The following is a 24310-nucleotide window of genomic DNA, read 5'->3' on the forward strand; positions in this document are numbered from 1 at the left end:
TTACATAAAAATACTCCTATAGGCAGATATGAAAGGAACCACATCTATATAATATTAATGTAGGGTTATGTTGCTTCTCTAGGTTCAAACACCGTGAGTTTTACTTCCTTCCAAATAGTTAAACTGAGTCAAGTTCAGAAAAGAGAACAATGACAACTGAGTATTTAGTAGTGCTGATCCCTAGGAACAGCCTCCTGGAAACATTATTCAGACATACAGTGGGTATTTGCAGTAATGCACAAAAATGTGTTAAGAGTTTAGGCACCAATCCCACTCAACCCTCTAAAAAGGAAAGGGAGAGGGATGTGTCAGTGCAGTTTGGGTTCTCCAAACCATCTGACTTTTACTGCGCACAAACAATGGACAGTGTATTGTTCTAGAAACTGTGACACTTTTATACATGAGGCTCTAGGATTACAGACTGCGTAATAAAATATGATTAAGCAAACTCAATGTTTTAAAACTTCATCTTTCTTTTACTGTATCTTGTGGATTACAAAAGAAACCCAATGAAAACTAACTACATGCATCATTTCTTCAGCCATGCATAGCAAATCCTGTTTTATTGTGAAGAACAGAGCCTGTAAGTCCCAAGAAATTATCCTTCAGCTCTTTGTTCCAGGAGGGAGGGCAAAGGGAACAAACTGTGAGATGCCCAGCCTGTCAGTGCTGGTGGAGGACACAAAAAAAAGGAAAGAAAAGCTGCCTCCCTGTATTTCATTCTCACACAGAGGTACTCAGGCTTGACTTCACTTTCCTTTATTTCTATAATTTTTTTAGAAAATTTTGAAAAATTTTGAAAAAACTTTGAAAATTTTATTTTTGTTTCTTCAAATACTAAGTTTTATTAGCCACTGTATGAGTACGTTGAGCTTCCGAAGTGCAGGGAAATGTGGGGTGGCATCGCACCCCATCCTCAGTTCTCCTAACTTTGGGCACTCCAGAACAGTCATCACAAGCCTCAGCTGCTTGAATTCCTTCCAAAAAGCTTTAAGGGGAAGTTGATTTTCCCCTTAGGAAGAGTGAGCATGCAAAGCAATCTTGACAGATTCCACTCCCAGGCAAACATAATCACTACTTGACTGACAAAAAGCGCTACTAGTTTCTTGATGCACAGCATAAGACTTGTGCAAAATGAGATCTGAGTAGAAACAAGAAAAAAAACTAACACATTCTTACAGAGAGCTATAGAAAAGAGAACCAACTAGAAGCCAGAAGCGTCTTATGAAAGAAGCACTCCTTGAATAGAAAAAGGAACAGAGAACCACTTTCTGTTCATTCTAAAGGCAGCTTCATTTATTTAGAAATCATTTTAAGTCTTAGATGATGGATTACTGCATCTTTCTAGTTTAGAAACTAAATTAGCTGAGGTGCATTTTCAGAAAGAAATTAAGGTTTTGAGATTAAATCAGCCACACTGAAAAGAAACAGGGCTGCATTTGGGGAACTGCTTCTCCCACAAGGAAATCCACATTTACTTATGCAACAAGCAAGAGCAGACACTTCAAGAACAGTGCCAGTATCTCCAAATGAACTACAGAAAGCTACCAGTGATAAAATAAAACTTAACAGAAGAATACTGAGCAGGTGAGACTGGTCACAGAAAAAGAAGCATCTACTGAGGTGCTGCTAAATGTGTAGACACAAACCCAGGTTTGCTTAACTACAAGGATCTAGTGATATAAAACTACATTTGGAGGACAAATTAAGAAGCACTTAAAACCCCAGGGAGGACACTGAAGTACTGAAGGACCTGAAGAGGTCAGAAATATGACAGGAAATTAAATGGGGTTCAACCTACAAGATTGCATTTCTGGGGAAAAATAACCCAGAACACAAATGTGAAATGACAAGGAGATACCTGCAAAGCAGTAAAATCAAACAAAACATAAAGAAAACCTCTTGGGGCAAAACAGCAAGCAGAAAAATGGGCATCAGTTTGCAATGGGATATGGCAGTAAAACCATGACAATTCTGGGTGGCTTGCAGAGCACAGCTTGTCCCAGAGCAGAGGAATGACGGGCCCTTTTCACACCACACTGATGGGAACCTGCATATGGGGAATTTCAAAGCATCTCCACAAAAGCAGGGGAACAATCTGGATATCAGCTAATGACAGAAGAATGTAAACCACAAAATCCAGTTGGACAGTAACTGAGCATGGGAGGCTGAGCTGACACTGAGGAAAAGCCCATGGCTACAGCTGTGCAACAAGGACAAATCTGCTCAAAGAAAACAGATTATCATGAAGACCTGTTATCCCACTGGGAGAAAGAAAATAGGATGTGAAGGAAATCACACTGCTGAAGTAATTAATTGATTAGACTGATAAATACATTTTTTTCTCTGGCTTCTAGGAAAATCTCAGGAAGGGCTTACCACGAGAATAACAACATCCCCTTGACCAGAATCATGGCCCATACATGACTGACATTATTGTAAAGAGTTGTAAAGTCAGAGCTAGATCAAGTCCAAGGTCAGGACCAAATCTGAGGCACATACAGAAGTGTAAAGGTTCAAGCAATATATACTGTAAAACCTGAGAACCTCGTGGCAATATATTGGCTGAGTTGGTCTCCATACAATTATGTACATATTTCCTACTTCTCCTTGGTGTCACTGATACTCATGCTCTCAACCACACTACTTTTGACCTCACAAGGCAAATCACGGCTAACAGAGAGATGCATGCAAAAAGGCAAAAAAAATCAAATTAAATCACCTTCTTTTGACATTGTGTCAAACTTTGCAACCTCATTGCACAACTCCAAGTGATGAGCAAAGGAACAACTAGCACAGGCTGCTGCTTTCCACATGAAGTACATTTAAAAGAATAAAATATTTACATAACAATCTTCTGTGACCATTAATGGCTTTCCAATCTCAAACTATTCTTTACTAATAACAGTCTACTTCATGGACAGAATTCGTCAGAATTGAGGAGGTCATGGAGTTATCTCCTTACTTCTAATTTTCACATCGTGACTCAAAAAAGAACACAAACCCTTGCAGCAACAGTCCAAGAATAATCTTAAACTTGCACTGACCTGGCAGAAGCCTGAAAGAAAGCCATAAAGAGAGTTTCCTGTACTAATTCTTAGGTTAGACACACATCTAAATATAAACGTTCTTTACTTGTGCTGTACCAGGATGTAAAACACGTTTCTAAGCGAGAGCTCTCCAAGCATATCCAGAGACGTAACAGCTTTCCTGTTTTGAACTGGGCTTTAAAGACTTTTGGCAGTATATGAAAAATATGGAAATAATCAGAACTGTTGTATGTAACACTGGAGTACTTGGAACACATAAAACCCACTCAATAAAGGTATCAAATCATAGACATTAACTGTTTATAAATTAGAGGTATACTGCACTTTCACCAACTGCTTTATGCTCTCTTCTGCATTAAATTTAGAAGTAGTAGGGCAGCTTTATGATTAGATAGTAAGTTTGTAAGATTAGCCTTTAAAAAGTCCAGTCTAAAGTCAGATTTAAAAATATTTTCTTGCACTTTAAACCAATCACCTTTGAAACTACCCCCTTAAGGTCTAAACCCATCACCTGCGCCTCAGCCATGCTGATCTGGCTCCCTGTTCCCAACACATGGCGTGTGCCAGCTGCAGGAGTTCCAACACAAATCAACACATTTCAAGACAAAAAAGACTCATATCCATGTAGCCTGATCACAGGAACACATGCTGCAGACTGTTGATTGCATTCACGAACTTTGCTGGAATTAAACTATGTCTTTTAGGAAAGCCAACAACCTCAATTAAAATTCTTCATCCCACTCAAATCTGATCCAATGGTTAAAGTCAAGCAGCTGAAATTCAGAGCTTTTTTTAAAATTCAACCATGTAATTAGAGAATTGCAATGGGCCTGTAATTTACAGTTACATATCCTGCTATTTAACTGCAATTAACTGGCTGAGTCAGCTTTGCAGCAGCACCAGGAGCGTGCACAGGGTAAGGTCACACAGCTCTTGTCACGCTTATGAACTCAGTCTTCAGGTGTGCAAAACTACACTGGAGACCAGCTCCTCCCATGCACATTCAGTCACATCCATCAGGGAAGGCTGCTCTTGTGTGCCGAGCTTGGAAGAGCCAACACAGCCCAGCACACTCCAACCGGAGCCAGCAGCTCGGGCTTGGAACGTTATTCTCCTCTGATTCCAAACCACACATACTTGAGCAGTTACAAACGCGGCAGGGGGATAGTGGTACACGGCAGCCCAGAAAACAGACAAACCCTTTGTTGTGTGGGGCTTTTTAAACCCCTAAAAGAACAATTTGGCTCCTTCATTATATAAGTACATAAAACCCACACACCAAACAAAACATGAGTGCAAGGTTGCTTACAGATGGAGGTGGCATTTTGGTCCCACCCCACTCCTTACACTACCTACATGTTCTCAAGTACATTTGTTTAGCTAAAAAAAGTTTTGATCGGACTTTTGTAGACTGGAGAACTGTAGTAACTGAGTAACCTTGAGAAAGGTCGGGGCTTTTTTCCCTTTTTTTTTTTTTTTCCTTTCCTCTTGTAAAAGGTTGTTGGGTCAGAAACTCAACTGTGTGTAGATAAAATAAAATAAAATAAAATAAAATCAGTAAAAAATAAGATAAAATAAAATCATTTTACAGTGCTCATGCATGACAAAAGGATTTCAAAATCTAGTGGAAGCAAAAACATGGTTCAGCTCATCTGTCCTAACCTCTTCTCTGAACTGACAGTTAGCAAGGCAAAGAGAAATATTTCCCAAAGGAAATACAAGCCCAAGATCAGGCTGGCTGGAGACCCTCTTGCCCTCTCTCTCCTGGCTGGTGTCCAGTTTGGCAACTGTTGGTAACACCTACTGCATACAGGCTGTATCTCACAGAAGTGTGTCAAAACAAGAATTTTAAGAGTATTTTTATCTTGAAACAAATTACAATAGACACACAGCTCAACCAGAAATCCAGCTAACAGCACAGCCAGGTGTGCTTCTCCCCACCTTTACATAAATCAGTCAACCTGTACAGTCACAAAATTAAGACACGTACAAGCGAAACACTGGATGCGTTTTCTCAGGGATGCACTGAGAGTTCTCATTTAATTTTGTGCATGCAAATATACTTACCAAATTTCAATCCTTGACCTCTTGGTTTTACAAATCAGGGTAAGTCCCAAATATGTAATACACACATGTACAAACTTCCATTTTCAGAACAAAGCCCACCTAAGGTCATTCTTCAGGCTTCCTTCAACTCACTCACACTTAAACTTATTTTTTACTGAAACCCTGATGTAGACCCTTCAGAATCCAAGAGCGGCATAATAAAACACAGGAAATGGAAAAGCCAAATGGGAAGACAAAACAAGCAGAAAACCCAGCATTTTTCAGACATTTTTCACCAAGCTTTCTGACAATAAAACCTGCTTAGGGTTTTTTTTCACTTCTTCAGCAGACGGGTCTAGTGTACATAGAACAGGACTTCTTGGCATAGTAATACAAAGCAAACTTTTGGCCACAAAGAGCACAAAAACTCTGCTCTCAGAGCAGCCCTTTCAGAACTTGGCCCTTTCCCTCTGCCACACTCACAGTCAGTGCTAATGAACATTTCTTTATTTTAAGCAAAACCATCATTACTTTGCTGAGGCCACATTACACCAGTAACCGAGCACAGGAAGAAGCCAAAGCATCTGTCCTGATGTGCTGATCCCTCACACAGAGGAGGATGGTCCCATGCACATAAGGGCACACAGCCACTCCCTTTCATAACTGAGAATTTTGCACGAAATGAAAATTAGAAAATAATGACACTATATTGATGACAGAACTCTTCAAACCTTTCAAGAGCTGTTTTTCTACAGTGAAATGAAAACTGGAGGTAGAGCAAGGAGAACTCCTTCATTTCAACTCTGTGTGAGGATTTAGTGGTAGAAGTTTAACCTTACTACCATACAGCCTTTCTAAAACCTTTGCTTTATCTAATGCTGTAGCTTAATAATTCCTGTTTTACGTTGCAGATTTTTCGGGCAAATTTCACTCTTGTTAGAGTATCAACAAATGCCATCTATCAAACAAAAAGCAAATGGAATTAAATGGGCTGATAACAGCTTATGTTAACCTTGATTATTGTTGCTTTGCTTGCAGAAAGACAATCGGTTCAGAAGTTGCAGCAGGCACTGATACACAGTTTTATAGTATTATTCACTAGAAATCCCAACTGGTGGCTGACCTGGGGCCGCTCAGGGTCGCAGTGTCCCTCACTGCCTGTGCGGTTTCCGACGCGAAATCCAGCGCTCCTGCCACAGGTTTGGTGACAGTGCCCACCAGCCCCTTCCCCAGGCCGGATATGAAACCACTGACCCCTCCTTCTGTTTTCACACCTTCCACTGTCGACGTTATGACACTTGTCAATCCTCCAATGATACCTGGCAAAGACAAGAGCAGCGGAGAAGTCCAGAATTATTGGCTCTAGAACGTACAGAACCTCATCCACCTGACGGCTCTCTGCCTACAGAGTTTATTGTGCATTTAATTTAATACACACTGTTTCAAACTTAATTACATTAACCAGTAACTTTACTTTGTATGTAGTATACACATGCATATGTACAGACAATAATATCCCACAGAAAAATACTTAATTCATCACTAAATATATGTATTTAAAAATATTTCTATACTGGTTCACTTCCAGCAGCACTTACCAAGAGTCCTCATCCATTGCACAGGTTAACTGGTTACTTAGGATGTGACTAAATTCTATCACTGCGAAAGCTGGTACAACTTGAGACAGAAAACAGTAGAATGCATTTCTCCACTGGACGAAGTCAATTATTTTAAACTGGCACTTTAAGTGTCTTTAAAGTCAGTTTCAATGACTTTAACTATGATGCTGCCAACAGATATTTTTGTGCACATTTCCCTTCCTGCAAACATCAGTGCTCTGAGAAATCAAGCACCTACTGAAGTTTCAAAAGACTTGGAACAGTTCACATTGTCTGAGAACACACTTTAGAGATTTCATATCTCCATGATTAAAAGATAGTTTCTAGTGCCCTGGCTCAAGCACTCACCTGCCCAGCTTCCAGCAGGCAAGGGCTCCTCTGAGGTCTGTAACTCAAGTACAGACCACGCAAATCTCAACAGCCAAACTCAAAAAGCACAAAGTATTTAAATCTCTCCTCTTGAGTAACTATAGTTTATGATTAAATCCTGTCTGTTGAAATGTAGTAATTAGCAGTTCCTTTCTTTTTTCAAAAAACTGAATGGGAAGCATTTAAAAATGCCACAGACTTAGGATTAGAACAGCCACACTAATTACTGGATAATACAACACAGTTAAGTGCTTTCATAATGGACTTTTCAGCAAAGACTCACATATTTTGGATTTCCCGTGTTTCTACCAATTTATGTCAGACTGTACAGCACACTGGTGTGAGAGGAACCTTTCATGATCCATTTCATACCTACAGTGTCTCTGTATGACCAAAGCAAAAAGACTTTTCTCAGCATAGAAAAGATCCTCTTTTACTGAAAGCCAAATCAGCTTTGCACAGGCTGCAACAGTTACACTGTGAGAATAATATTTAAACAAACTGAGTCAAGATGATGCAAAATATAAATATTTGATTTAAACTTGGCTTGTATTGATTTAACGTTCTTCAACAGATAAATCATGAACTAAATCGATGTGAAGTTCTGGCCAAATTAAAACTAGTCCACTGCCTTTTATACAAGTCCATGCCTCTAGTTCTTAGTACACTGAAAAAAACCACGAAATAACCCAACTGGTGAAATGTAACTTTAAACTGATGTACTGATTCCAAGGAAACTCAGGTTTCTGGAACTAAAAGCAAACATAAGAAAGCTACAACCCAGCCATACTAACATTTTATTTTAATGTCTGGCCCTCAAAAAAACCCTGTGTATTTCATGCTTCTACAAAGAAATGGATGTTCTGGATGAATTTTCTTTGCAATTTCATTTTAATTTGCAAAAAAAAATTTACTTCCAGTTACATGTGAAAAGCCCTGATTAAATGTAGTTTCTGTTGACTTGAAAACCAAACAAATGCCCCCACCCCCGACCTGCCAGTACTGAAACTCAAGCATAAAGCCTCTGATAGCTCCACTGCCCAGGCTTCCAGCAAACACGCAGCAGTAACAATCACTGTTCTTTGCAATCTGATCATCCCTTTTAAGAGAGAAATGAATTGAGATTACAGCTAAGGATTACCATGTGCAAGTCCATGGATTCCAGCTACAAGGTGTTCTCCACTGGTTGCAGCATGATATCGGATGTATTCCCGCTCCGTCTGATGTCTGTTATCCATGGTCTTTCCCAAACCATCTGACAAAGTCCCAGCAAACTGCAAGAGAAGAACCTTTTCCGTTATTAAAAGAACAAAAGCTGTTTCTCCTAAGTAGATTCATTGCAGAAAATACCTAAATCCTACTTGTGAAATGCACATTTATACAAATCATTTTGATACATAACGAAATCTGTCCAATCCTTTTGCCATGGAGAACGCTCAGAACTACATCAACACATACAACGGTGGTGACAAGGAGGTGCACCAATTACTGTGGCCAAGCCAAAACAAACCAAGTCTGTGAAAGATGTACCAAAAGCAATGCCAATGACCCAACTGCGACCCCTCAAAACCTCAAAGGAATGCTATTTAGATACAAAGCTTTTCCTCTGAAAAAATATGTGCAAAGCTTCAAGGCAAATATGCCTGTCATGAAACTAAAACATTTTTAAGAGTGAATTAAATTCTTTTTAGTAACTCAGGGTAGAAGTGGCTGTGTTGTAGAAGGAGTGGGAGCCAGGCCACACTCACAGCATGACATGGGGAGATCCCTGACAGGATTCCAAGCTGTGCTGGGAAGTGTTGTCCTGGTTTAAAGGACAGGTGTCTGCCAAGGAAGGTGGGAACCTCCCTCGGAATGGAAAATATGACCCCCTTCCCTCCAAATTATTCTAACTTTGAAATTACAGGGCTTTCAGGCCCTGTATAAGAGAAAAGGAATAACAGTTCTTTACTAGCATGTATAACAAGGCAAGTAACAACAACAGCAGCAACAACAAACAGAACCAGAGACCCAGTGCTGGCCTCTATCGGCCGCAGGCGCTTTCCCCTCGGTGCAGTTCCGGTCACGGCCGGCAGGGGCGCTGCTGGCTCCCGGCCGGGCAGGGCAGGTGCGGTGATTCCCCCGCGCCTGCAGGGGGCGCTGTGGCGCGAGCTCAGCTGCCTCTCCCACACATGGTAACGCCGGGCACAGCCGGCAAGAGAGAGAAAAAGGGGCTCCTGCTGCAAACTCACGGGGGAGGGAGGGATGGAGCAGGTCTCAGTGCTCCTCTGGGTCGTGAAATGAACTGGTGCAGGAACCTCGGAGCAGCAGGCTGGAACAGCAGAGGCAGGCACACACAGGGTAGCAAACAAAGCGTAGCAGAAACTCTGCGGCCGCACCAGGAGCCGCAGGGGTCGGGCGGACAGAGGGTGTCAGGTTGAAGTGTAGCAAGAAACCCGAAGCAGTGGTAGAAAAACAGTGGGGCTGGGCAGTGGCAGCTGGGCTCCGACAAACAGCCGGGAGATGTTCCATCGGTGGGGCTTGGAGCTTGGCGTGCCGGGTTTTTCCCCTAAGGCACCCTAGCAGATGGTGAGGGTCCTTTCCAGTGAGATCAGGTGTTGATAAGGTCCCAGTTAAACGGTCGCTCTTATGAGCGAAGCCCCAGTAGGAGAGGCAGTAAAAGACGGAACTCCGCCGTGGCAGCGAATTCTCCCCGCAACAACCGCAGCCCAGCCGTCTCCCCGACCCGAGAGCTAGAGCTAGGAGCTGAGCCCTAGAGATATCTCTCGGTATCTCTGCCCTTCCCAAGAGAAAGTCCCCCCCAGTTAAGAGGGTAGCCAACTGCACCCTTCCCAGTCCTCCTCCTCCCAGCACATCTTTTGTCTCTCTTAAGTATCATCATCATCTCCTCTTAGGCAACAAATGGGAGAAAATTCCCTGAGAGAAAGCACAAAAAAAGAAAAATCCTAACCTCCAACAAGTGTCCACAGGTACCATACTAAAGGCCCAGGGGCAACCCCGAGTGTGTGTGTGTGGAGCATTTTGACTCCTTACACTTCCCTTGAACAGTGTGGGGAGACATGCTCATGGATGAAAGGGAACATTATGTCCAAACAGGATTTGTTCCGAGAACTCTAACCATTGCTGTGTGCGAGTCAATGAAAAAGCACCAAGTAAAAACGATCTACTGTGATCTGCTGACCTTTAGTCTGATGTAATTAGATAGAAACCAGAAGCCTGGTGGAAGGAGGGAGGCAAGAAAAGGAGACAGAAAACCTGAAACTTTGCCTTTATTCAGGATGTTACTATAGAAAAGGGCTCCTAGCAGGAATTTTCCTGGAATACTTTCCAAACACTAGCTGGGTTTTGATTAAATGTAGTTGGACACCTCCTGTATCACTTTCAACTACTATCAGCATTCTTATCTCCTTTCAATAAATGAACAAACTTCATCCTCTCCACCCCTGCGGAAGGAAAGATCATTTAAAGCTTTGTTGCATCTTTCACTGGGCCAGGTGCCCCAGGAATGTCACTCAGGATGCTGAAGTCCCTGGTGTCCTGCATGACTACAGCTCTTCCAGGACAAGGATTTCATTGTGTAAGGACCTGCCTATGTCTCAAGGACCATCTCCTCTGCACCCACAGCAGCTACCTTTGCAGAGGTAAAACTCCTCCGTGGCTCAGGTGTGCACCAGAGGACAACTTAGACCTGGTGTGAAACCCTGATACACTGAAGATTAAAAAAGAACTGGACAAACAGTTCATTTACGGGCCCAATGCCACAATGAAGTTCCCCTCATTTTTCTGCCATTTCTTCCAAGGCTGTGTTTCTTTTTCACTAATGACACTATGTCCCAGTTTGAAAAACTCCTTTTGAGCTTAAAGACAAACAACTCCAGTGGCTCCAATTATCTAAACAAGTAGATTTTAACAACAGGGATGAAAATGAAATCCCATGACCTTTCTTGAGACTTGATCATATGGACACTAAACAGAACATAGTGGTCAAGGTCTGAGTTACTTCTGACCTTGTTGTGAACTTAATGTAGATGCTGTGAACTTAATGTAGATGCTATTTTTTAAAAAAATTATCCTAGAAATACAAACCAACCTGAAGTTATTTATGAACTGTGTTTAAGATCAGGGGTTTTTCTGGAAAAATACTTTGCTTATGAGGATTAGAGTAGTTGCTATAGAAACTGAAAGGCTCAACAGGTCTTCAAATCAAACCTCGTTACAAGACCTGAAAATTATTTTTCAAGAACACATTTTGGAAGTTACAGTAGTGCGTGACTGGACAATCAGCCAAGCAGGAATAAACCAACTTATTGATGAGAATTGGTAATGTCTCTTTACAGCTTCCCCCCCCCTGCACCCACACTGTCCAGCTCCACTACCCCAGCTCTTCCTGTGAATACAATCCAGTCTTTCCTCAAATTGCCCTTCCTCCATGACACATAATCTGACACCTAATGGTCCACAGCAGTCCTGTTTGTGTGTAGACATAATTTTAATGTAATAGTGCATTTTTCTTAGTAAGGAGGAAAAAGGAAAAAATCCCATGCACACAGTTTAAAAGTCAAACTCCATTAGCTATAAACCCAAAGTTAAACAGGGACATTTTTGTTTGTGTTATTTAGAAAATAGCACTGAATTACAGCTGTAAGCAAGATAATTTAAGGATTTTAATGTACCAAATGTACCATGAAATGTTTCCATTTTGCCCTGATTCAGGTGACAAAATCTGAACTCACAACATGTTAGTTACAAGACATGAACTTCGTGTTGAATTACTTTTTGATGCGGCTCCTCATCCCCTCTCCCCAGGACTGTTTGTTTTCTGGCCTCATTTATTAAAGACTGAAGCCAAACTTTTGTCACCATCTGCACCATTTGTACCCAAACCAAGGGGTTTCCGCAGGGAGCACAGTGAGTCAGTCCCTCCTGAGCCATTTCCAGCTGGGACCAGTCCCCTCCTGCTCTTCGGTGCAGAGTTTACCAATTAGAGGTGAAATGCCAGGGAAGATAAAACAAAGGGATGTTCCACAGGCATTAGCAAGTGATGGGAAGGGCTGCTGGGCAAGGGGGTAAAGGTTTAGACTCGTATTTGAATAAAGATTCAGACTGTGGTGTCTGAATTATCCTGATTCCTGATCTGAACCACATCCATCCATATCACCTATTACAGGTAATACCACCTGAGTGAAATACCTGCTGGGGATCACAACTTGACACTTTTTTAAACTTTTCTGTGCACCTCAGAAATACCTTCCTTGAAATGGTTTCTGAAGTCTATTTCGACTAATAGGATTGTATCTACTATACAATAGGAAAATTAAAGATTTCTAACATAAAAAACCCACAACCAACCAAACACCTGCACAACACCTCCTGTCCAGTCTGTGTAGGTTATAATCACTTTACTGAGAACAAGTTCCTCAGCAGTTACTTCTGGATCAGAAACCTAAACAAGCGTTAGAAATGTAAGCAGTTTAAGTCCAGCTTAAACTCTGAAGGGAGATTTGAACAAGCTGAAGCACAAAAGCAGGCTGCTTCCGCCCCCCTCCCCCTCCCGTCTTGCTTTTAGATACCTCCTTTGGGGAGTGCAATATCAGCTGCTGAGGTTGAGGTTTTAAGACTCCTGAAAGAGCAGAGATGGTGCCTTATTGAGGTGTTAACCCGGTTACACAGCAAATCGGCTCCAGATAAACAAAGGTGACACCAAAAGTGCGACCCACCCTTGTCTTCCTCAGCTTTTGTTAATAAGGTGTGACCTGGTAACTTCAAAGCCTACTCAAGACCATGTAAATGCCAACATAACTAAACACAACAGTCTTCGGAACAAACATGAAACTAATCAAGGGACTTGTAAAAAAACAGCTCCCCCTTCTCTACCCTAATTTTCATAATGAGTTCTTTGTCTACTTGCTGATGAAAAAAAGAAATGAGTCACTTGGTCTTTTATCTCTGCATTTTCCCCACTTCAGACATCCCTTGCCTTGAAACAGGACTGCAACACAATACATTAGTTTCAGCTAAGGGAAGTTACCTGCTTCCAGACCAAAAGGCTCCCAGTGTTTCTGGATGAAGCAAGTCTGCACAAGGCACACGTAGAAGTGGGTGTTTTATTTGTCAATTTGGCCTCTCCAGAGGGGAACAGGAGCCTTCCAGACTACTGCTTAAAAGCTCTGTCATTTCAGGTACTTAAAATATTTCAACTTACCATCAGTACATATTGTTTAATGCTTTGTCTTATCCTTTTTGCCTGGACAGAAGGAGAACCCCTCCTAAAAGCCCCAGGCAGCTGAGCATTCATCCACCTTCATTCACAAGACACCCTCTGTCTCCTCTCACCCTTTTTGTCCCCAAAGCACATGGTTCTTTCTTCATTTTCCTTCTACAGAGGGACACTGATCTTTTCTTTCAGGTCTACACTCTAAAGACACTTGGATCCCTGGTTTTCATCCCACACCGGTTCATGGAAGATATGAAGCTACTGACTGGTAACATACTGCAAGCAGAAAACATTCCCCACTGCACTTCAGCCTACCTGATCTAACATAAACTCATCCTCCTGAGAAGGGTGAAATACGACATTTTCCTCCAAATCCCAGGACACTATGCTACTGTGCACACTATCTTTGGATGAGCATGCTAACCACTCTCAGCACTTCACAATCATTGAAGATGTTAATACACTTCTGCAAGCCTGGGGCACGCTGGGCTCAGCCGCCTCCTCTGCAGACTCAAGTAAATCAATGATTCATCACTTCTTGCTTTACATTTACACAGTGTCACCAATCAATACTAACTACTCACCAAGATCTGCAAAAGCAGATTAAATACTATCTGTACAAGAAACTAATCTATTCATGTTTTGGATAATTTGCTGTGTTTGTTTTTAAAGGCACAGTAATTAAGGAAGTTTTGCCACAAAAACCTTTTACCACTGACTACATATCCCTGCTGTTTCAAGCAATAGAAGAAAAACAAAACCACCTATATATACAATGTTTGTGAACCAAAGCTGGTGCCAAACAATAAGGCTTATGGGGCACAAAAAGAATTCAAAGCAAATGGAAACTCGACTTTGGACTGCCTGTTCCCTCTAAGCCAGATGCATGAAGCACACAGCATGGAAATAAGGTTTTAGTCATCTTTTAAAGTCTTTTTAAGTTCTTGGCGCTGCCTGGTTCTCTAAGGACATCCCAAAAGGATAAATACACAATTATGACCTGAGTCCAAACATTCCATTGTAGTTCTAGCATCAGAGAATGGTACATTTACAAATATTATTGACTGAGCAAAGCAGAACATTCCAAGATGGAATGTTAAGGGAGAAAGTGATGACATTAATTCTGGATCAGTTAAAACTTCTGTGCAAACCTCACAATGAACTGTGTTTAAATCAGAAAACACAGGGTTTATTTGGTTCTCATCTTTGCTTTGCAGATGTCATTTAGAAAGGAGTTCAGTCCTTCATGTTCACTTGCCTTGTAGCAACATCATTAAAAATCACCTTTATTTCCTACAACTCTACAACCTGTTAAAGGTATTTTAGAGGAAGCCAATTTTTATGCTGTTGTCTGTCAGTAAATTAAAACAGTTCAAAATTAAGCACTTGCCTATAGAGACAAAAAGTCCTCAGAGTGTACATGTTCTAGGCTAAGGAGACATATATACATGCTGTTAGGATTTGTGGTTTAAAAGGGTCATCTTCAAACCTTGCTTCTATTCTTTGGAAAGTGCAAAAGTCAAAAAGCCATGCAGGATCCTTGGATATACACAAGGACTGGGTGCAGTGGGACAGGTAAACTTGTCCAGTAAATTTGCAGCCTAAGTTTTCCTGCTTTTACTTCAACGTCTCAGGATTGATATGTAATGTATTTCTGTGACTTACCATAAAAATAACTTTTAGAGCAGCTTCTTTGCTCATCAATACATACATTGTTATAGAGTGGAAGCAGTACATATTTCGTTTTACAAACTGGCCACCAGTAAGCACAGACAACAAACAGCTTCATCCCTTCCTATCACTGTGGTCAATGGTGTATTATACTGGGACTAAAAAGTAAAATGCTTTTATTTGAAAACACAACAGGTGTTTGTTTGTCAGGTTTCAAAGGCCTACTGGTCTGAAGCTGTTCCCCAAAACACTTTTGCTATGGCTTTGGTCAGTCTCTTAAGAATTACCTGGGGCATTTTAGCAGGAAAGTTTGTGAATTCAGTTAAATTTATATGCTCTAGACTTTTACACTTTCCTTTACACATCGAGACAGACCGAAGTCAACTCTTTGATCCAGTCCTAACCAGAAAGGACAGTTCAGGCCGAGCCCCCAAAGCATTTATAACCCAGCCAAGCTGTGCAAAGAGAAACGAGTCCTGGTACTCTGAACAGCACCAACAGAGTCTTAATTTAGAAAATACTAAATCAGCAAAAAGCGATAATCAGCTTCTCATTTTCAGAGCAACATAAACTTTGACCCTCTCCAAATTACTGACAACCACGAGGAGCCGACAGCTTTTCCCACTGAACGTGCTCCTTGAGATTCCCTGCAGCATTCCCCACCCGCATTTATGTCATTTGCCCAAAGTAAAGGAGCTTTAATTAGCTCACATCTCATCGTTAACTGAGCTTCCTAATGCATCCTGACACGGGCTGCTGGCAGCCGCGGGAACCCCTGATGGGCCGGCTGTGAGGAGCCTGATTAGCCGGGTATCCCAGGGGAGCCCCGCTGTTCCCACCCCGCCATGCCCCAGGAGCTGGGTCGCTTCCCTCCGGGACCTCCTGGGAAGCCGCACCAGCAGGTGCCCGCTGGCAATAGTTTTGTGTTACAGGGCAGAATGAGTGATCCCTGCAGGAACCGCCGGCTGTTTTCACAGACACAGAAGGCAGTCAAAAGTCCACAGCATGAACTTGGAATGACCCCAATTGCAGAGTCACTGGCGGGTTCATCTGGAGGACAACTGTGCTTTATTAAACAACTAATACTCTTAACAGATAATTCCCCGCCCCCCGGCCTTAACTCTTACCAAGCCGAGTTTGTTTATTTTTTGGGAATGGAATTATTTGCCCTCCTTCACCCCCTTCCTTAAATATATCGAAAAACAGAGAGAAGGCCTGAGGAGATCCAGTGCCTTGAGTTAATAGGTAACAACAAAGTATTCAGAGGGGGCACTTTAGGTTTGGTTTTAACATCATCTTTACCAGCTCTGTTGATCTTGATTTCCAAAAGCATTTCCATCTGCGCTAACTGCAGCACTCGGGCTCTTTCCAACCAGTTTCTTTTTCTGCCATGACCACCTGTGACCACACTTGGGATCTGAAAGAACCTCCTGTTTAAAAACTAACAGGTTTTCCATGTTCTACTAGATATTTTGAAGGAAACCCCATGCAAGCACATTAACTGGACCTGCCACCCCGCCCGCGTGTGTGTATGTGTGTAAATAGTGAACAACTCTGTGAGTTGTTTGGATCTTCTGGTACAGCTTGGCCTTCTCCCCTGGCCATAGAAACACTATTTTCACTTCTCAGGGATACACAGCTAAGGAACTTCAAGTTTAAGTCTGTACTATTTAACATTTTCTACAGAACTCTACAACTTTAAATACACAGTAGGGAGGTGCAGTCAGCCATTTATCAAGACTGAAATGATGAATTTCAAACCCACATCCCATTTTTTCTCCTTCAGATGCTAATGGTGATACATGGGATAGATTTGCCTGTCCGCCTGACATGTAACCACTCAAAAACTGCAGGTTAAAACGAAATTTCATTTCATCTATATAAAATATAGATGAAATAATAAGCACTGGAAATGCTTATTTCCAGTGTCACAGTTTATGACTTGGCAACTCTTTGCATACCTCATTTTAAATTCTCCTTTGCTCACTGAATTCTCCAATGAGTCAGCAAAACAGCAATGGTGCATTTTATTTTCCAGGAAAATCAGCTGGTAAACCCCATTTTTTTGAAATGAAGCTGTAAAGCAGGTGTAAAACTAAAGGCTCTCTAATCCCTCTTTTTTTCAGTTGTCAAATGGTCACCTGTACATTCCTCTATCCAGCTGTGCATCTTCATGTGTGCAGTTGCTGCATTGTTGCAGGACTCTCATTATCAACTGAGCAGTTTCTCCTGGGTAAGGCTCATTCAAAGCTGCCACCAATTTGCTTCTGAATGGGGCACACTGAGGATGTCAAGTCCACATCAAACCAGTTCTTCCCACAAAATATATCACCGTTTCTGTTCAATCTACCCATGCCCATTTCTCCACATAAAAATACACTGGAGTAAAGTGTGTTCACTTTGTGCAAGAAGCTTTGTAAAAGAAAGGCTGAATTTAACCCAAACTGAGACGAAAACTTTCAACCTGGCTGCTGGCCAGACACATTTTATCCCATGGTACAAATGAAAACCAGGAAGAACAAAATAATACTTCAAACTTCTCAAAGATGATCCTTTATCCCAAAACCTCTTTCAAAGATACTAATTACAGATACCAGATGTTCTGCACATTAAAACTGACACTTTCCATGGCTTTTGATTGCCACTAATTGGCCATAAAACTTGCTGTCTTTTCAAACTGGCAGGAAATGGGGAAATGGCCTCATCTGTAATGTTGCTCCAGTACTCAACATTTCTGCCTGGGAATTTCAATTGCTTTCCATCTCATAATCTGCACATTTTGATACAGATTCTCACTGCTCACACGAACCTGCACATGAGCTGCTTATCTGTGGATGAAATGCAAGTTAAACTGAAGATGACCTGCAGTGCCACCTGCACAGGCTGCAGGAGCTTCTACGCTACACTGGGGAAGATTACACTGAAGAAAACACAGAAAAAGCTACATTTGACCCAAACTGTATGAATCACTTTTGTAATAGAAAAAATTATGGTAGATGCTGCTAAATCCCACTACTTCAATACCTCAACTACCCTTTGTAAGGGATGAACACCAGCTTTCCTGAATGAAAACCCAAATTCTAAACTGTAAAATTGCCCAGAAAGATGACATGTATTCCAGCCTTCCTCACCTTTATCCAGTGAGACTGACAGTAACCACACACATTCTGCTCTTAGGAGTCAAGGAGAAGAGCAGACAATCAAACAAAAATCATGAAAATATAGAATGGTAGGAAACTCAGCAAACTCAGAATCCAAACACCACCATGACCTCTCTACAGCATCACTTGATGATTCTGTTTAAGACTCTTCGGAGGAAAACACCACCATGTATTTCTTTCTCAGGCTTCATATACAAAGGCTTTTGTTAGAAGTTCCCTAACACCAAGATATTATTTTATTTACAGCTACTTCATTGGCATTTTGAGCTAATGAAGCTAGAGCTGAACTGCAGTGACTCCAAAAATGGGAGAATGGCAGTTGTTCTTGCTTCTGAATGGTATCAAAGAGGAGTGGTTGGTTACATGAACTAAGAAACTTTAAACAAAAGGGAACCATCGGCTTTGATTGTTTTAGAAAGCTTTCTGTCTGTTTTTGGGTAGAGCCTGCTCAAACTGCACCTTCCTTCTGTGCTCTGCTACAGCCACTTCTCATTGCATTTACTGCCAACTTTGTTAAAATTAACATTCATGTGAGTCAAACACTTGTTCAAGGTTTGTTTTTAAATAATCCCTTTATTACTTCCTCTTTATTTTCCATTCAGTTATCTTTATTTTCCTGTCACTGCCAACCACCTGAGATTCTGCTTTGATTTATCTTACAAGGAGGGTTAAAACTCCCATTTCCCTTTCTGTTGCTTTCATGCTTCTGTTCTACAAATGCCCAAACACTCACCTGAAACAGTATTTGCATCCTTACTAGTCCTAAAGTTTTCTTACCCGGTTCTAACATGCCACGTCTTTTCCTACCTCTGTTAAGCACCTAAGCACCTCTGCCATCAGTCTGAACTCAGCTGAAATAAACAGATGGAGTGAAAGTCCAGGGAAGAAAGGTTCATCAGCCATAAAAGAAAACAAACACCCAAATGCAATTTGTTGCAACTCCCCTCTAGGGAAGTTTTAGCATCTCAGGTGCCTGATTCTGGAAGGAAGCCTGTCTCTCAGAACCCTGCATGCTTCCGAAAAACCTAACGGGGAAATGCAGCTGTGACTGATGGGTTACCTTTCCTTAAGAAGCCTAATTAAACTGGAAACTTCAAAGTTCAATATGAAAATTAAGCTCTTTCATTAAGTTCATTAAATTATTTTTCTCAAGAGGAAGGGAAGGACACACCAATTATTTCCATCCTATATCCTAACCTCAGAGTCATAACAGAGACACTACTATGTGCTCATAATTCCTAAAAGATAGAATTCATGGTAGAACGAAATCGGCCACATTAAATACAGTATTGGCAAGCTTTGAATCTTTTCAATCCTTTACCACCAGGACTTTCACTATGTCAGCACAACACCTATTTGCCAGTAATAGATACAACCACACTTATTTTTCTATTTGGAGAACACAGGCTACAGAACAGTTTTGGTCAGCTGCTAATTCAGTGTTCAATATTCATTTCTAATTGAAACACATCTGAAACAGGAACAATTTAGGATTTAGTTCTATCATGCCTAACAGGGGAAATAAAAAAAGTGTGGATGCCAAGAATGTGTGACATTTCTACGCATATGGCAACTACAGAAGGCTCCATTCAGAGGGAATGAAATTCCCTCAGGTGTCTATATTTAGGATCAAAGAACTTTTTAAAATACAGAACTTGGGAGTCTCCAAGGGATAAAAACTACAAAACTGTCTGTAGTGAACTTTATTTAACCTAAGGGTTTGTGCCAATTTAAATACACCACAGCTCTCCACTTGAAAGAAGGCATTACCCACTGCATGCTCAGAAATGCATGGAAAAGCCATTACAAGGATAATCAGCACAACTATAAAATAGAAAAGCAATAAAATGACAAAACCAGATACAACTCCAATAGCTTACTTCTTGATTCAGTTGAGCAGTGTTACTTTAAAAGCCATGATTATAGTATTCCTCTTCGTTTATCTACTCACACCTTAATAGCTAACTCATCTTAAAATCTAGGATAGATTTTTATTTTAGACACTTCGTAAGTCAGGTACTCAAACAACCAAAATGGAGATTTTTTCCCAACCCTCAGTGCCTGTGCAGGACACAGGCTCCTCTAGTTTTGACTCCTTTAATTACCAGATCCACAGAATAAGCTGCAAAGACAAGAGCCCTCTGTGGCACAGCTGAATCAGGTGAAAATTTATGCAGTGAAAATATACCTAAAAATACCTGCCCAGAGCACCAACAGCAAGATGAAAATGACCTATTGTTTCAGTTTTGTTTCTCTTGACTAACTCAAATTGTTTTTTCTCTCCACGTAATTTTCTTTACCAATACTTCACATATCCTAGATACACTCATAAGGCACACACAAGGTAGAACAGAAAGTAAAAGACAAAGTTCTGTGCTGTACCATGTACATAACATATCACAAACTGTACTTGAAATGCCAATTTTTTTATCATACGGACATTCTGGGCTTAATTTTCAAGCACATTTAAATGCCTGAAAGCAGTGCAACACATAAGGAAGAATTCAACCTGACTATTTGGAGCCTTTTTTACCATTGTCTTCTATGCATCAGAATGAAGATTCAACCTTTGGAAGGAAGACTCATCAAGGAGCTCCACAATGTACTACTAAGCCTTCTTAAATTACAGATTGCTCTCCTTGTTCCAAAAGGACAAATACATAAACCATATAAAAAGCTTTGAAAAGGGAACTGTGTGAGACTTGCATCACAGAGACATTTCTGATATATCAAGGAGAAAGAAAAAAAATACCTGGGAAGACATGGCGTGATTTTCAAAGGTATAAATGGGGAGCAGGCACTCAGCTCCTGTTGAATTTTGAAAGGAACTAAGCATCCAACTGCCCTTCTGCCTTTGAAAATCTTCCTTCACAAACCCCTTGGTTACAAATGACTCCAAAGTTCAAGGAATGACCTTGCCCTTGTGGGAAACAGAGGAAGGCTCGTGCCTTTTAAAGGAAGATTTATGAGACTGTTGCTGCAGATGTGACTGTGATGAGGAAACAACACTTTACAGAAAGGAAATTCTAAAGAAACATACTCTATTGGGTGGAGTGGATGGGTCACCAGAGACTACAACCACGAGGAGAAAGCATGGACAAAAGTACTCATTTGCAGACAGATACAGCTGCCTTCCAGAAGCTCAGCAAGTCTCCTACCAGACTGCCTGGATCAGCTTGTATTTGCAGTGCTGAGAATTACAGAACCACCGACTAGGAGATTGAGACAGGAATATCAACATGGCATTTTGTTTGAATTTCTTGAAATTGTGGAAAATAGGCTAATGCTGCAAACAAGATAATTATGACAGAGAATGTGCATGTCATCTTTCTTCATAGCTCAGCTCTCCGGGTCAGACCCAGCTGTGCACTTGGTGATGGTCTAGGTTTGATAATGTTAGTCTCGAGCTCTCTTTAATTATAGAGACTCTGAATCTTCTGAATCACCTTTTTCCACTAAGGAGGGGAAAAAGCAGATTTCCTTGTATACAAGTAAGTGGGAAAGGTTGTTAAAGGATGAACCATGACAATACACACATACAAAGTTACCCACTTGGAAAATGAAAATAATAGAAAGTAAAGAATTTTCACAAAACCAAACTTAGCAACACATCCTTGTGTCAAAAAAGCATTACTGCAGTTGTACCCATGAAGGGTTGTGCAGACACAACATGTATGTTTGCTCAGCATCAAGTACGGCATCAACCATGATCCAAACCTCTTCCTATTTCTAACTCCTGCCTCAGATCATCCCTCTCTTGGGCACTAAATACAGTAATTTTCACTGATATAACTGAATTCTCTCAGCTGTTATCAGGAAGGACAAAACAGTGTTCACCATGCAGAGACTTTAGAATTAAACCACAGATAAATACAAAGCAATCTAGAAATTCCTTAGTTTGTTGCTATGTGGCACAAAAACCCCCAAACCTCAAGAGTCAGCATAATTGCTATTCACATCAGCTTAATCACTTCTCAAAAATAACAGCTAACAACTCCTGTTATACTAAATAACCCCTTAAATACTCCACCTTCCTCTAGTGCTCTCTCTCTCTTCTGTATGTAGATTACATACACAATTTAACACAGCTTTGTTCATTTGCATGTAGGAGCAAATTATTTCTCATTTTGGTTAACTGTTGATTCAACCTGCAAGTATCTGTACAGCAGTAATAGGGTTTTGAGTGGTCCACTGACTCCTGTTTCTGGCATCTCTGGGATGTATAAAAAGCATTTATGAAAAACAAAATCTACATTTCAAACACCATTTTTACAAAACAAACAGGACATAAAGCAATTTAAGCATGGTCAATAGTTCTATTTGACTTCTTGCCTATTTTTTGCTTATTGTTATAGCAAACTTTATTATCACAATTTTTACCTTTGCAGCAGAGTTTGATACTCCATGAGTGACATTTCTAATGAGACCACCCACATTGCCATACTTTATAAGTCCAGTAACACCTTCTGAGACATCATTCAGTAGACCCATTGGGTTGCCAAGGAAATCCACAGAACCTAGAATCCTTGCTGCCTGACTCAGCAGCTCCTGTAAAATCAAGAGGAAGAATGAAGTATTTCTTATGGATCACATTAACATGAGCAAGGTTGATGGAAAAAAAAACCATCCCACCCACAACAGAAGCTTCTGCCAACCCAGGTAGGTTTACTGGAGAAAGCAACACACAAATACCAGTAAAATTAACAATAGTTTCATCTTAAAATGCAGTGTATTCTTAGAATTCTTCTGGGATACTACTTCTCCATATACCAAAGAAGCAAAACAGCACTAACACTTAATAGTCAGGAAAGAGCTCCCATATCCTTGGTGGAGAACTCCTCAACCAAGAGAAGTTCAACCTTTGCCACGACATAATCTCCATTGCACTGACCTCCTGAAAGTGTTTCAGAATGTCATTAATGATGAACTCCTGAGTTTCATATGGATGGACTCGAGTGAAAGGATCCAGATTAATCACAGCATCTTCAAATCGGATCAGAGGGAATCCCAGTGTGCTTTTCAATGCCTGAGTAAATAAAAGATATTGCCACTGTAATTCTTTTCTCTGCTTTTCATTCAGAGCATCCAAGTGAGTTTACCTTTAAATGGGTAACAAACCAAAATTCTCTGAAGCTGCTGGAGTTCTCTACCACTGCAGTGTGGACACTTTGATACAGAGAGCAATCACCCACAAATCTTTTAATTTTTAATTTAATCTTTTTAGCACTGTATTTCTTCAATAACTCAAGAGTCACTAACCTTCCCAAATGCAATCTGTTTCCCACACCTGATAGGAGTATTTCAAACCAAAATGTGTCTAAGATTCCATATATAACTTTGCTATACTGTTCTAATCTTCAATTAAACCAACCCTAAATGAATTTCCTTGACAAAACTGGCTATTTTCCACTCTGCTGAACTTCTGTGAAGGGATTAAATGTCAGGATGAGCTGAAGTAACATACATAATTTACTGTAAGCCTGTGGCTCATATCTTAACATTATATGGTGTACAGAAATTCTTTAAACTAGCTTTTCCCATTATTTTGCAAGGAAGAAAACTAAGATTGTCATTAGCTCATAGGCCATACGTACCTTGTACAATTTATATACAAAAAAGTACATTTCAGGTGGACAAGCTGTACATCTAAAGATACACACATGAATAAAACGATTTTGGAAAAAAAATTGTAAAAAATCTAATTTTTTAAGACAGAAAGAGTCTTCTTCTTCTTCAGGTCTTTATAATGGCACCTGTACACTCACCAACATCAGACACTCTGAAGAAGGCAAGAAGCCTCACACTGATATCTTTACACATTAATCACCAAAGCTGCCTGGTATAGGGAACACGAGTTTTTGTGCCATCTGCAGGCAATTAAGGCAAGTTACAGGTCTGAGTTAAGTCTGCGAGTAAGAAAAGAGCTATTTATTTTTTCAGTAAATGGATGACCAACCAGAGTAGTCCTCATTATTCACTTGGGTAGGAAGTAATTTCCTGTTTAACTATCAGATATTATATAAGGCAACTTTGTTAATACTGGTACCTAATAAAAATAATCTGTCTACACCAAATTACCAGACAGCCAAGTCCAAGCCAGAAACATCAGAGGTAGTTAGAAAAACTTCCACAAAGGCTCTACGGTGATTATTCTCTCCCTCCTACCCTGAACTTTCCTGT

General features: G+C 40.7%; 1 protein-coding gene across 1 annotated transcript in view; it reads right to left on the reverse strand.

The window, feature by feature from the left end:
• Positions 1 to 24310, reverse strand: part of VPS13D (vacuolar protein sorting 13 homolog D) — a 97059-nt gene that overhangs the window by 15760 nt on the left and 56989 nt on the right. Inside the window, 4 exon segments of the mRNA XM_032131807.1 lie at positions 6220 to 6415; positions 8226 to 8358; positions 22511 to 22678; positions 23022 to 23156. Coding sequence (XP_031987698.1) covers positions 6220 to 6415; positions 8226 to 8358; positions 22511 to 22678; positions 23022 to 23156 — 632 coding nt within the window.

The sequence above is a fragment of the Corvus moneduloides genome, chromosome 22, assembly GCF_009650955.1.
Source record: "Corvus moneduloides isolate bCorMon1 chromosome 22, bCorMon1.pri, whole genome shotgun sequence".
NCBI lineage: Eukaryota > Metazoa > Chordata > Aves > Passeriformes > Corvidae > Corvus > Corvus moneduloides.